This window comes from Taudactylus pleione, unplaced genomic scaffold (genome assembly GCF_031769625.1).
Source record: "Taudactylus pleione unplaced genomic scaffold, aTauple2 ptg000082l, whole genome shotgun sequence".
Taxonomy (NCBI): Eukaryota; Metazoa; Chordata; class Amphibia; order Anura; family Myobatrachidae; genus Taudactylus; species Taudactylus pleione.
The window spans coordinates 1,444,882-1,457,723 of record NW_028284484.1 but is presented as its reverse complement, the minus strand read 5'-3'; the positions used below and the strand labels follow the sequence as shown (position 1 = coordinate 1,457,723).

General features: G+C 41.9%; 1 protein-coding gene across 9 annotated transcripts in view; it reads left to right on the top strand.

Annotated features, from left to right (window-relative positions):
• The window catches only part of RERE (arginine-glutamic acid dipeptide repeats), a 355,792-nt gene that overhangs the window by 284,125 nt on the left and 58,825 nt on the right, over positions 1-12,842 (top strand). For all 9 annotated transcript variants that reach the window (XM_088468176.1, XM_088468175.1, XM_088468170.1 and 6 more), the window contains 3 exons: positions 2,259-2,307; positions 7,618-7,742; positions 8,172-8,271. In XM_088468176.1, the coding sequence (XP_088324302.1) occupies positions 2,259-2,307; positions 7,618-7,742; positions 8,172-8,271 (274 nt within the window). The remainder of the gene's footprint in view (positions 1-2,258; positions 2,308-7,617; positions 7,743-8,171; positions 8,272-12,842) is intronic.

Here is a 12,842-nt window from a genome sequence, read left to right as displayed (position 1 = left end):
CCTTCAAAAATTAACCTGTGTGTGTACAGTATGTGGTAGGGAATATTAGATTGTAAGATCCACTGGGGCAGGAACTGATGTGAATGGCCAAATATTCTCTGTAAAACTGCTGTGGATTATGTGTTTGTTATACACTGAAGTGCCAAAAGTCATAGAATAGATGCCTAGTATCATGTAGGTCCCTCTCTAGCCCAGCGAAGTGCAGCAACTTGACGTGGCATCGATTTCACAAGTGAACAGAAGACCTCTGGAGAGACGTTGACCCGTGTCGTCTGGTTAACTTCCCACAGCTCCCTGATATTTGTAGGTGTAGGATCTTGGGACCTCTCCACCATGTCCCATCATGTCGGGCAAACATGGTGGCCACCCCATCCGTCTGAACTCTCCAGAATGCTCCTTGAACAAATTCTGGACAACTTGACATGGTGTATTATCCTGCTGGAATTTTAGATTGTTGTTGGGTTACATGAAGTCCTTGAAAGGCTGCAAATGGTCATCAAGCAATGCAACGTAGCGATTACTGATCAATGACGTGTTGAGGTGGACCCAATCCCATGCCACATGAACACAACCCACACCATCATGAAGCCACCATCAGCCTGCATGGTGCCTTGTTGACAGCTGGAGTCCATAGCCTCAAGGGGTCTGCGCCACACCCGTACCCTAAAATCAGCCCGAAACAACTGTGACTCATCAGACCATGCCACATGTTGCCAATCCACCAGGATCCTATGAGCGATGTCACAAGCCCATGTTAGGCGCTGTGTCCGGTGTCTTAGTGTTGACGGGGACATTCTGGTATGTTTTCTATTCCCATATTCCATGGAAACTAAAGGACTGGCCTGCTGGATATGCGTCTGGTACATCTTGCATTGAATGCGGATGTGATTTGAGCCAGTTTCGCCGGTCTATTACTACGGACAATTCTGGGCTGGTCTGCTGGTCACGATCGTTAAGCACCCATAGTCGGCCACTGTGCTGTACACGGTGGGTGGTAATGCCCTTCCGTGAGGTATTCCCAGTACACACGTGACTCTGTAGATCAAGTAATGTTGAATGTCCGCACAATTTCAGAAATAAAATGTCCCATCCGTCGGGCACCCACTATCATGCCCTGTTAAAACTCTGCTAAATCACGTCGCCTTGCCAGGAGCAGCCTAGCCGGTGTTCAAACCGACTCGCAAGATGTCGGAAATGCCCAGACCTGCTTCAGTTGTAATCCAAGATGTCACAGTATGATAACGCCACCTACCATTACGTTTACATACTGCTATCCCATGAAATTGTGCACTTCAGTGTATACGTGACTGTTAATAAAATAAATTATTAGCAAATTCCTTGTGGCCTAGTGTCCAGGTATATTTAGGGTTTGTCCCTTAACTGCTGCCCATGACTCTAGCGCTAGGTAGACTCCCAGGTGAATTTTGCATGGGGTGTGTATTGAGCGAGGTGTCGGTTACATGAATGGGCATAGTCACTGCTCCTGAGTACATGCCGTCACCAACCCATTGATCATTTACAACATCCAACTGTTTTTAGGGTTGGGTGTGGACTAGACCTTTAAATAATTATGTCAGATATACTAGCTGAAATGTATTAATAAACACAAAATGGTTTTGAAAGAAGTAACCAAGCTAATCCTATTATTATTATTATTATTATTTTACATACTCATTCACAACCCAACCGCACACGCTGAGATTAGTGTGATTTGCCATTTTAGATGTGTTCCTTTGTAAATCTGAATGTAAAAACAATAACTTGTTTAAATGGCAGTTTCTTTTTTCCACAACCTTACTATGATGTTAAACCCATAACACTGAAAAGTAGAAACTCCTAGTAATAGGCGTATACTCTACAGTCTGGGCTACAGACACCAGGCACTGCCAGGCTCCTACTGTTGCTTAGCTATGTACTGTATACACCCTATGCAGCAGGTACAGGCACAACCTCTCTGGATCTGTGTTTCTAATTGGTTCTTTTAATGCCTTTGGCAATAGAAAACAACCAGTAAGTAATGTTCCTGGGCAAATTGATTTTCTTTTTTGTATTCTCTTGATTCGGCCTGTTGAGCCTAGACTATGAAATTACAAATGAACAGCTAATTAAGCAATCTGTTCATTGCAAGAATCTGTTCAAATTGTTCTCAGGTTACATAAATATGTGACCATTGAAAATGTGTGCTGTTAGAAAATCATGCATAATGCCAATTTTGTACATATTTTTTCATGTCTTATTGACTCTTATGTCATTTACAGGAGGCTGAATAGCACCCAAGGGGAAATTCGTGTGGGACCAAGTCACCAGGTAGTTATTTGTTTACCTTTGAAATGCTTAAAATCTTTCATGGTAAAAGGTGGTTTCTGGTATCTGACATGGTGTGAAACAGACCATTGCCAACTACAAAACATGTCACTATCAGCAATGACTGACTATTACACCTCTGACTACATTGTGTACTGCATGTGAGATCCACTCTCTGTACACAGCATATCACTATCGGCAATGACTGACCATTACACCTCCGACTACATTGTGTACTGCATGTGAGATCCACTCCCTGTACACAGCATGTCACTATCATCAGTGACTGACCATTACACCTCCGACTACATTGTGTACTGCATGTGAGATCCACTCCCTGTACACAGCATGTCACTATCATCAGTGACTGACCATTACACCTCTGACTACATTGTGTACTGTATGTGAGATCCACTCCCTGTACACAGCATGTCACTATCAGCAATGACTGACCATTACACCTCTGACTGCATTGTGTAGTAAATGTGAGAACCGAATTAATCATCTTTCCCCCTAATAGTGTCTCCACTTCAACCAATCTCGCTATCACTGTTGACAAAACAATCATCTCCCCTGTCCCCCAACTTCGCTGCTTTGGTGTCACCCTTGACTCCACCCTCTCCTTCACACCCCACATTCAATCTCTTGTTCAATCCTGTCGGTTCCAGCTACGCAACATCGCTCGTATTAGGCCTTTCTTCTCCCAGAATGCTACCAAACTGATTATTCATTCACTAATCATTTCTCGGCTTGACTACTGCAACCTTCTCCTTACTGGCCTCCCACGTTGCCATCTTGCTCCCCTCCAGTCTGTTCTCAATGCGGCAGCTAGACTTATCTTCCTCTCCCGCCGTTCCACTTCTGCTGCTCCCCTCTGCCAAAACCTGCACTAGCTCCCATTCCTCTACAGCACAGGTTCTCAAACTCGGTCTTCAGGACACAGGTCATATTTTGCAGTTCACCTAGGAGGTGCACAGGTGTATTCATTACTCACTGACATGTTTTAAAAGATCCACACATGGAGCTAATTATTTCACTTGCGTTTTTATGAGGAGACCTGCAAAACATGCACTGTGTGGGGTCCTGAGGACCGAGTTCGAGAACCACTGCCCTACAGAATCCTCTTCAAACTCCCCACCTTCACATACAAAGCCCTCTCTAACTCTACTGCTCCCTACATCTAAAACCTCATCTCCTTACATAATCCCCCCTCCCCCCCCCCCCACCCCGCTCACTTCGGTCTGCCAATGACTGTTACCTCTCCTCCACCCTGGTTACTTCATCTCATGCATGTATCCAAGATTTTGCTCGTGCAGCCCCCCTTCATTGGAATGAGCTCCCTCACTCGATTAGGCTCCCCCCGACCTTGCAGAGCTTCAAACATGCACTGAAAACCCACCTGTTCATCAAAGCATACCCTTCCACCACATAACCATGTCACCAGCCCGCTCTCCCTCCTGCCTCAGCCATCTCTACCTCGCCTACTTCCTGTACTCAGGTCCCCCTCTACACACTCATCCCTCATGTCATCTGTCCGTCTCCCCTGTCCCCTAGATTGTAAGCTCCCAGGAGCAGGGTCCTCCTCCCCACTGTCTCACAGCCTTCTTCTCTAGCACTTCTATGACAGCCTTCACCTTCCCAGCTGTATTGTGTATGGAGAATTGTGTTGCTAATTGTTACTTGTGCTCTGTTTATAAGTTGGTTACTGTATTGTAATGTAATGTTCTGTGTACCCTTTACTGTATGTACGGCGCTGCGGACCACTTGTGGCGCCCTAAAAATAAAATGTACTAATAATAAGATATACTCCATGTACACAGCATGTCACGGGCACTGTGCTCTAGATACTTACTACTTTCTGAATTTCATCTGTGTCCTAGATGAAGATTAAAAAAAGTAGAAGTGTTCTTTCCACTTAACTGGTGTTTTTACATATTTGGCAGTGGTGTAGTGGTCTAATAGTACAAGAGGACATGACTCACAAAAGAAAGGCAGCAGTCTGTGGAGCTTATGTTGTAATATGATGCTGAGTGCATATTGTAAAGGGGGAAAAACCAAGCGCCCAGCAAACACGAAGGGCTGAATGTAATAGGGTGAGAGTTTAGCAGTAAAACTCTCACTATTACATTGATCAAATTTTATTTTCAAAACAGGAAACACCTCGATGAGAGTTTAAACCTTGAGAGTTGTTTGAGTCTGAAAAACATGTGAGTTTTAATGTTCTGTGACTTTATTACATTGGCTGAGTTTATGTGACAGTTTTCTCTCATTATCTAAACTCTCACCCTATTACATTTGGCCCTAAGAGTCCAGAAAAAGCCTGAAAAGATTGTTACCGCACACAACCTGAGAGAAATGCCTAAACTCTCAATAATAGATATCTACAAAAGAAGATAAGTGGGGTGGGGCTGCAAATGCAGGCAATTACCAATATGCAGTAATAATCAACAGTAACTAATAATGTTATTACAAATATCTCAATTGTATGACTTCTGGCAATAGGCAATTACATATAAATACAGGCAATTACCAAATATTGAAACTAATTATTCAAAATGTAACACCTGCTGGTAGCAGTATAAGCATACAGTCAGGTGCATAAATATTGGGACATTGACAGAATTTTCATATTTTGGCTTCTATTCGCCACCGCAATGGCTTTGAAATGAAACAAACAAGAAGTGCTTTAACGGCAGACTTTCAGATTTAACTTGAGGGTAATTACATCCAAATCAGGTGAACGGTGTAGGAATTACAACAGTTTCTATATGTGCCTCCCACTTTTTAAGGGGCCAAAAGTAATGGGACTATCAACTCAAAAGCTATTTCATGGACATGTGTGGGCTATTCCTTCGTTATTTCATTATCAATTAAGCAGGTAAAATGTCTGGAGTTGATTCTAGGTGTAACATTTGCATTTGGAATCAGTTGCTGTTGACTCTCAATATGAGATCCAAAGAGCTGTCACTATCAGTGAAGCAAGCCATCATTAGGCTGAAAAATCAAAACAAACCCATCAGAGAGATAGCAAAAACATTAGGTGGAACTGGTTCCCTTGTATTTATTGACGATGTGACTGCTGACAAAAGCAGCAGAATGAATTCTGAAGTGTTTCGGGCAATATTATATGCTCATATTCAGTCAAATGCTTCAGAACTCATTGGACGGCGCTGCACAGTGCAGATGGACAATGACCCGAAGCATACTGCAAAAGCAACCAAAGTTTTTTAAGGCTAAAAAGTGGAATGTTATGCAATGGCCAAGTCAATCCCCTGACCTGAATCCAATTGAGCATGCATTTTACTTCATGAAGACAAACCTGAAGGGAAAATGCCCCAAGAACAAGCAGGAACTGAAGACATTTGCAGTAGAGGCCTGGCAGAGCATCATCAGGGATGAAACCCCGCGTCTGGTGATGTCTATGCGTTCCAGACTTCAGGCTGTAATTGCCTGCAAAGGATTTGCAACAAAGTGTTAAAAAGTGAAAGTTAGATTTAGGATTGTTTAGTTTGTCCCATTACTTTTGGCCCCTTAAAAAGTGGGAGGCACATATAGAAACCGTTGTAATCCCTACACCGTTCACCTGATTTGGATGTAATTACCCTCAAATTAAATCTGAAAGTCTGCAGTTAAAGCACATTTTGTTTGTTTCATTTCATTGCCATTGTGTTGGTGAATAGAGGCCAAAATATGAAAATTCTGTCAATGTCCCAATATTTATGCACCTGACTGTATATATATATATATATATATATATATATATACAAAAAACAACAATTTTATCTCTTTGCATATTGTATCGCTGGTCATTTCCGTCATTATGGTGCACGATTTGTGCACGAGTGCTGAGTAATTGCACGATTACGATGTCGCCCAGTGTGTAAGCACCTTAACATGTTGGAGCATGTTATAACCATACATACAAAAAACAACAATTTTGTCCCTTTGCATATTGTAAAGGAGCTCATAAACCAACATCCATGGGCCAGATTCTATATTTTGCTAATGATTATTTTTAATACAGTATAATCCTTGATTTGACTATTCCAACCCAAAAATTATTGGAATCCGTGAATCTCTAAAGGTGTGTACACACTGTGTGACTAGGAAAGACTGTTCGATTACAACATCGTAATCGTTCAGTCGTTCCTGATCCCCTGTAGTGCCTACACTGAACGATCAGTCATTCAGTGTAGGCACCCTCCGTCATTCCAGAACATGGCCAATCTATCGTTATCGACAGATTGGGCTGCATGTTCAGGCGATGGACAATGTCGGAAACGACCAGCGGGAGCGTGCATCGCTGGTAATTTCCATCGTCATAGTGCACGATTTGTGCACGATTACTGAGTGATTGCACGATTACGATGTCGTAATCGTGCAATCGCTCAGTAAAATTGCCTAGTGTGTACGCACCTTAACATGTTGGATTTTGCCAATCATCATCCAATCCGGGGATCAGTGAAATGGATCGGGATAGCGGATCGACTATTTGATGTTTGCGCCCCTTCACTTATAACAAAAAATCCAAGTTTAGCTGTCATTTTATTTTTGTATCGTAAAAACATTCAAGGAAGAACAAATGAGTTCTGGGTTACAGTGCTATTCATTAGATAGCCTCCTATGTGTAATAATGTTTCTTGAGTTCTAATCCCACAGACAACTGTTCTTTTGTTGCAGACTTAAAGTTTTTTTATTTTACTAGAGACAGATTTTTAAAACCCATCTTCTCAAACCCCCGTCTTACCAATGCAGCCACAAGCAATATATGTTATATATGATGTTAACTATTATGCTGCTGAATGTGCCCTGCTAATTGTGGGCGTTAAAACCTTGCCTAAGGCTCTGAACCTCTGACTCCTAATTGGCAGGTTCCAGATAAATATTGCCTTCTTAAGTATGATTTGTATTGCATCCGTAAGAAGTAATTACAGAGGCTGGAAGCTGTTCTCCGTGAAGTACTCTTAAACCTTACTGCTAATATCGCTGCAGATGACTAAAGCTGCTAATTAGGTCTCCCGACACAATAATATCTGTGTAATGACAGCGTTTCCTCCCCGAGTCGTCTTGCTATTCTGTACGTGCTCTTCACATAAAGAAATGCCAGTCCTTACAGCCTTGCCAGGGTGTATTTGCTTGGTTCGTGTTAATGCTTTGTGCCCTTGTCTTAAAAGTAGATTCATGACTCACTGCTTAATTTCTGGACTCTATTGAATCTTGTATAATGAAAATATGCTCTAGACCCTTAGGTGTTGAATGTGTGTGTAATATGTTTATCCGTGATGGGCCTTGAATATTTGCTCTTCTCCACAGGCCAAGCTCCCTGATTTGCAGCCTTTCCCCTCCGCTGACCTTGATTCCATCACTCAGCATGAAGAGCTGGTATGGATGCCTGGCGTTAATGACTGTGACCTGCTGATGTACCTGAGGGCTGCCAGGTGAGCCCGAACATTACACACAGCTCTCACAAGATTAATGACTTTGCGTTTCTACCTAAGAGTTAAAAGCCACAATAATTATAATCCACTTCAGAGGCGTGTTAAAATAAATCACGTTATTTTTTTAAAATGTGGGTAATTGATGTCACCAAATCTAAAGAAGAAATCATTCCAACTAATATTTATGGGAAGTAGTGGCCATAAGCCACATCTGTCTAGTCCCAAATTCGGAGACCGTTCTATTGCCACTTTAATGTAGAAAACTTTTCAGAAACCCATCTGGCCCACATCTTGACATAGACCCAGCATATAATAGGATCAGTAAAATGTCCCTTTGGTAAGCAGGAGGCGTTATTCTCTATCATAACATGTTACGTTGTGCTTTCCCTGGGTCTGATTTCATTGTGCACTATGGTTCTATTTGGACAGGAGCATGGCTGCCTTTGCAGGGATGTGTGATGGTGGCTCTACAGAAGATGGTTGTGTTGCTGCATCTCGAGATGATACTACACTCAACGCACTTAACACAGTAAGTGTCAGCGCACCATTACGCCTGGCAATCTTTTACCTTGCACATGAGTTAGTATGGGCATATAAAAATAAACAGTTTTCAGAATACTTCGGAGTAAAGGTGTGCACTTAGTGCCTCAGTCCGTTCACTAGTTCCTAGTAAATTGATTAACTTTGTGCTCATGAATTTTGGGTCACACTGCAGTATAGCCGCTATTGTTGCTCAGTAATGGGCTGGGTTACATTTGGCTGTAAGGCAGTATGTTTCCTTGCTATCACTGCCAATCTCTCATCTAATTTTGTCCTTTTGGAATTATTTCTGCTACGTTTAGTTAACTCTTATGGTGCAGTCTGCTGGTTGTTTTTTGCGACTTTTTGGAATCTGCTGATGTTTTCCAGGGAGCATCTTGGCAAGTAAATAAAAGTAAAGTAATAAATTTGAGGCGGTACACCTGTCAAACCATAACGCAGGTTTCCTAAGGCGAGTTTAGGAGGACAGGAACCTCCCGTAGAGCAGAAGGGTTTGTCATTTATGGGTTATTCTACTAATGAAAATCAAGCTGCAGTTCATTGGTTAAATACAAGACAATATTAAAGTGATAAAGACCAAATATACACAATTACCCATTGGCGCAGTATAACCATATATAAAAAATGCCCTAAATTTGATCAAACAGCTTTGAAAAAGCAGCAGCCTGAATAACATTCTGGGAATAAACTTCTAGAAAGCAAAAGGTTTTAAAAACCTGCGCTGTGAGTCCGTAGTCTGCTCCTCCTTGTCATCTCAGTTCATCAGTATTAGTACACCCTGAAGAGTGAGCTAGTGAGAACTGGTCCACACCAAAAAGTTCTGTAACCCCCCCAATATATATTTTTGGTTACTACTGCAGATGTGTCCTCTTACACTTATCCTCAAAACGCCATGTGGCACAAGACACCTGGTGTGAGTGAGCCGCCGGGTCCCATGCGACGTTGCGCCAAGTGCAGCTTTTTTTGGTTGAGAATGCACCTCGGTTGTGATGCGACTGATGCACCAGGAGACTGCACTGATTAATAAGTGATATACAAGAGTTGCATATAAAATTAATCAGTGCAGTTTCCTGGTGTGTCTAGCTGCATTCTCGGGAAAAAAGTCGTACAGGACCTGCCTAGAAGGGGCTCTTTGGCGTGACTGTAGTGTATGAGGACACATCTTTACCTTCAGTTTGCTCCAATTTTCCTACACTACTTCAATAGTTTTGTATTCTGCCCTGTTAGTAAACATTGCAAAGATCTTCAGTGTATGTGTGTGTATATATAGTCTCAAATGAAATTATGCGGCACTCCTAGCACAGACAAGTTCCACTGCCACTGCGTGTGAAGATCAACGTTTCAATGCCTTTAATTTTAAGGCATTTTCGTCAGGACAATTCGTATGCAGCAAACATCTTATGAAGAGCCTAAATGTGCGTATCCACTAGCAGATAGTGGAACGACAGTACGATTACAACATTGTAATTGTACAGTCGTTCCTCTTCCCCTGCAGTGCCTACACTGAACGATATGTTGCTTTTCCCATTTAGAAAGTATAACTTTTTATTGGCTGTAGTTATAAGAACAGTCAGAGAAGGGATCTAGACCCCATGATGTGAAATGAGTAATGTGTAGGTCGAAAACTCTATTTATAAATGACAGTTTTGTTTGGATCTTAAGGCATTGCCAAAAATTGTGGAAAAATATTGCATTTGGGGCTTTGCATTTATGGCAGGGGACGGAGTCATCCAGAACCCATATGCTTGCGTTGACCATGACAAATATATGCCCTGTGGAGGGATCAGAAATGGACATCCTGACACTGTGCTGAGTGCAAATAGTATATCAGATACCTGAGTTATTTGGGAACTGTCAATTAACCTCTTTGGACATGCTGTTATGTAAAGGTTGCTAATACATGTATTATTCTTGCATGCAGGGTAAATACTGGCTACATCTGCATGTAGCCCACAAATGCTGGACAACTTTATTTTTACATGCAAAGTAGATTTGAGTTAAAACACTGCCCTCCCAATCTAAAGGCCTCCATATATCTGCAACGGATTAGAGCAATTCACCATTTTGCAGATGATACAGGGAATGATCGTCAATGTATGGGGAACACCAATCGCCGACCTAGGCTGGTATCCTAATGGGCGCAGTAATTTGCCGTGCCTAATTGATCCATTGGGGGCTATCCAATTAGCCCAGAAAGACGGCACTTATTGGTAATTGTGTTTCACCTGCCTTAGGCAGGCAAAATAGAATCCTCTATATCTGCTGCGTTTTCGTTGCCGCCATCGTGAAAACACACAGGTTTCATGGACCCTCTGTGTTTTTGGATGTAAACAGGTAATTTTTCTCGCGAAAAGCACAGCTCTAATTTGATAGCCCCATAATGACCATCGGACAAAAAATCGCATTAAAAGCCAGTTATTTTTTCACAAGAAAAATTCACGTGGCCAATATCATACCAGCCTCAGACCAAAAAGTCATAGGAATCGCTAAATCAGGTTGTCCAATATGTTGGATTTCCTCGGCCAATCAAAGCTGTGGATTGCTAGTGTATGGTAATGATCAGCCGATTTGCCAGCCGTTACTATTAAAATGATGGCCTATCAAGATTGGCAGATCTGTGACTTGCTAAAATGGTCTGCAAATCACTGGAAAATATCTGTAATGTATGGGCACAGATTGGTGGATTGGGGCATCTTTACATTCGAGGGAAAAAAAAAAACACAGTCTGTGAATCATTGTTTTGTGATGGCTGATGTATGGGCCACATTACTCTGTGTATTTTACATAAATAGATTGCTATAAAACACAGGAGGGAACTGGGGAAAAATATATTTTTTAGTTCCAGGAGGAAAGTATTCTGGTCAGCAAGTGAAGGTCTCTGATGGTGGATGCCCCCTTAAGCTTAAACTAAGGTGTCCGTGAAGATGATGGCAGACACTTGTTGGCTATGTTATATTTTGCTTTAACTAATGTCAAGAGAGCATTGGGAAGCATCCTGTGACACACAGATTTGTTACTTTTAGGCAATGTATGCCTTATGGTGTATACACACGGTCAGATCAGACAACGATCAGATATCGTTGTCTGATCGACCTACATGTGCTGGATGATCGTTATCGAACATCCGGCACATGCATCAACCACTCAACTACTATAACGACCCTTGATCAACGATCGAGGGTCCCTATAGTAACCAGGCTAACTTGGTCGATATCGACTAGGTTGGCCTGCATGCACGGGCGATAGTCGATATCGACTATCCGTGCCCGCGCATCGACTGTTGTTTGAAGGGGTCAGAAACTGGTCGATTTGAATGATATATCGTTATCATTCAAATCGACCAGGGAAATCTGATCATGTGTATGCACCAATACTTTGTATCATCAAAATGACTGACTCATTGTTTTTCTTTTCGGTTACATTGGGTTTGCAGGTATTTACTTTTACTTCTCCACATTTCCCTGCACTGTACACATCCAGCTTGTTTTTCCCCAGTGTAATACATTTGTTACCTTCTCCTCCTTATTTTTTTTGTAAAGTATGCTGTGAGCTGGATAAGTAAAGTGCTCTTCTATAACTCCCTGGTTTTGACAGGAGGTGGTTTGGAGAGGAATGATTTATGGTGCCCTGTATAGCGGTTATCAAGTCACATAGCTGCATGGTTTCTTACTATACAGTTGTCTTATGTCTTTGTTTGGAGGTATATTATTGTTCATTTTTTAAGGTCCGCCCATTGGAGCCAAACCGTGCTGAGGTGTATAACTGGGTCTTTGTCTCGTTGTTGAATTGGCCTGTGATTCCTTGGAGTGATAATGCAGACAGTGGAGATGTCGCAGAGCTGTGTCATATATTATTATGGAAATTCAATAGGTTTTTAGCCCTGCTGTAGATCAGATTTGACAATCCTGGGCTTCATTTCTGTAATAACAGCAGCACCTGCGATCTGCAGCAGGAGGGCACTGACTTAATCTCTTTTGCACAGATACAGCAATATAAAGGTGTGTGGTGGGGAGGAGGGAATAGTGGGTAATACAAGAAGCGATAAGACGCAGTGCCACACAGGATTGTAGGGCTTTAAGAGAGTGTCCTTATGTCTTGCTATTTCTGGTGTTCTTTATCCCTTTGCATGTCTAGTTAGGAATGTGGGCAGACAATTTGTAAAATGAACTCTTCTAAAAATAAGCCCAGACAGCAGCAAATCATCCCAAGGGATCCCTGTCGCTCACTGTTAAGGTTCCCTCAGCATTTTAAACCTGTCCCTACAAAGATCAATTTACTTGTATATACAGTATAATATATATATATTACAATTTTCTTTCTTGTTATGCTTTGGTCCTCCCGCTAACACACCCTATCTGCTGCCATTTTCAGTAGCTTTACAAATTTAATTGCCCATGTAAAAAATTCTTTTTAGTATTGGTCCTTCTATTTTATTAATCGATCAGGGATGTCAATGTCCCCTTTGCAAAATAGTTTAGTATGGAGGTTGTAGTGCCTGGCACTAATAATGTGTTCTCCTCACTGTTCGTGTGACTGTATTGGAGAGATTGTGGGGGCTTC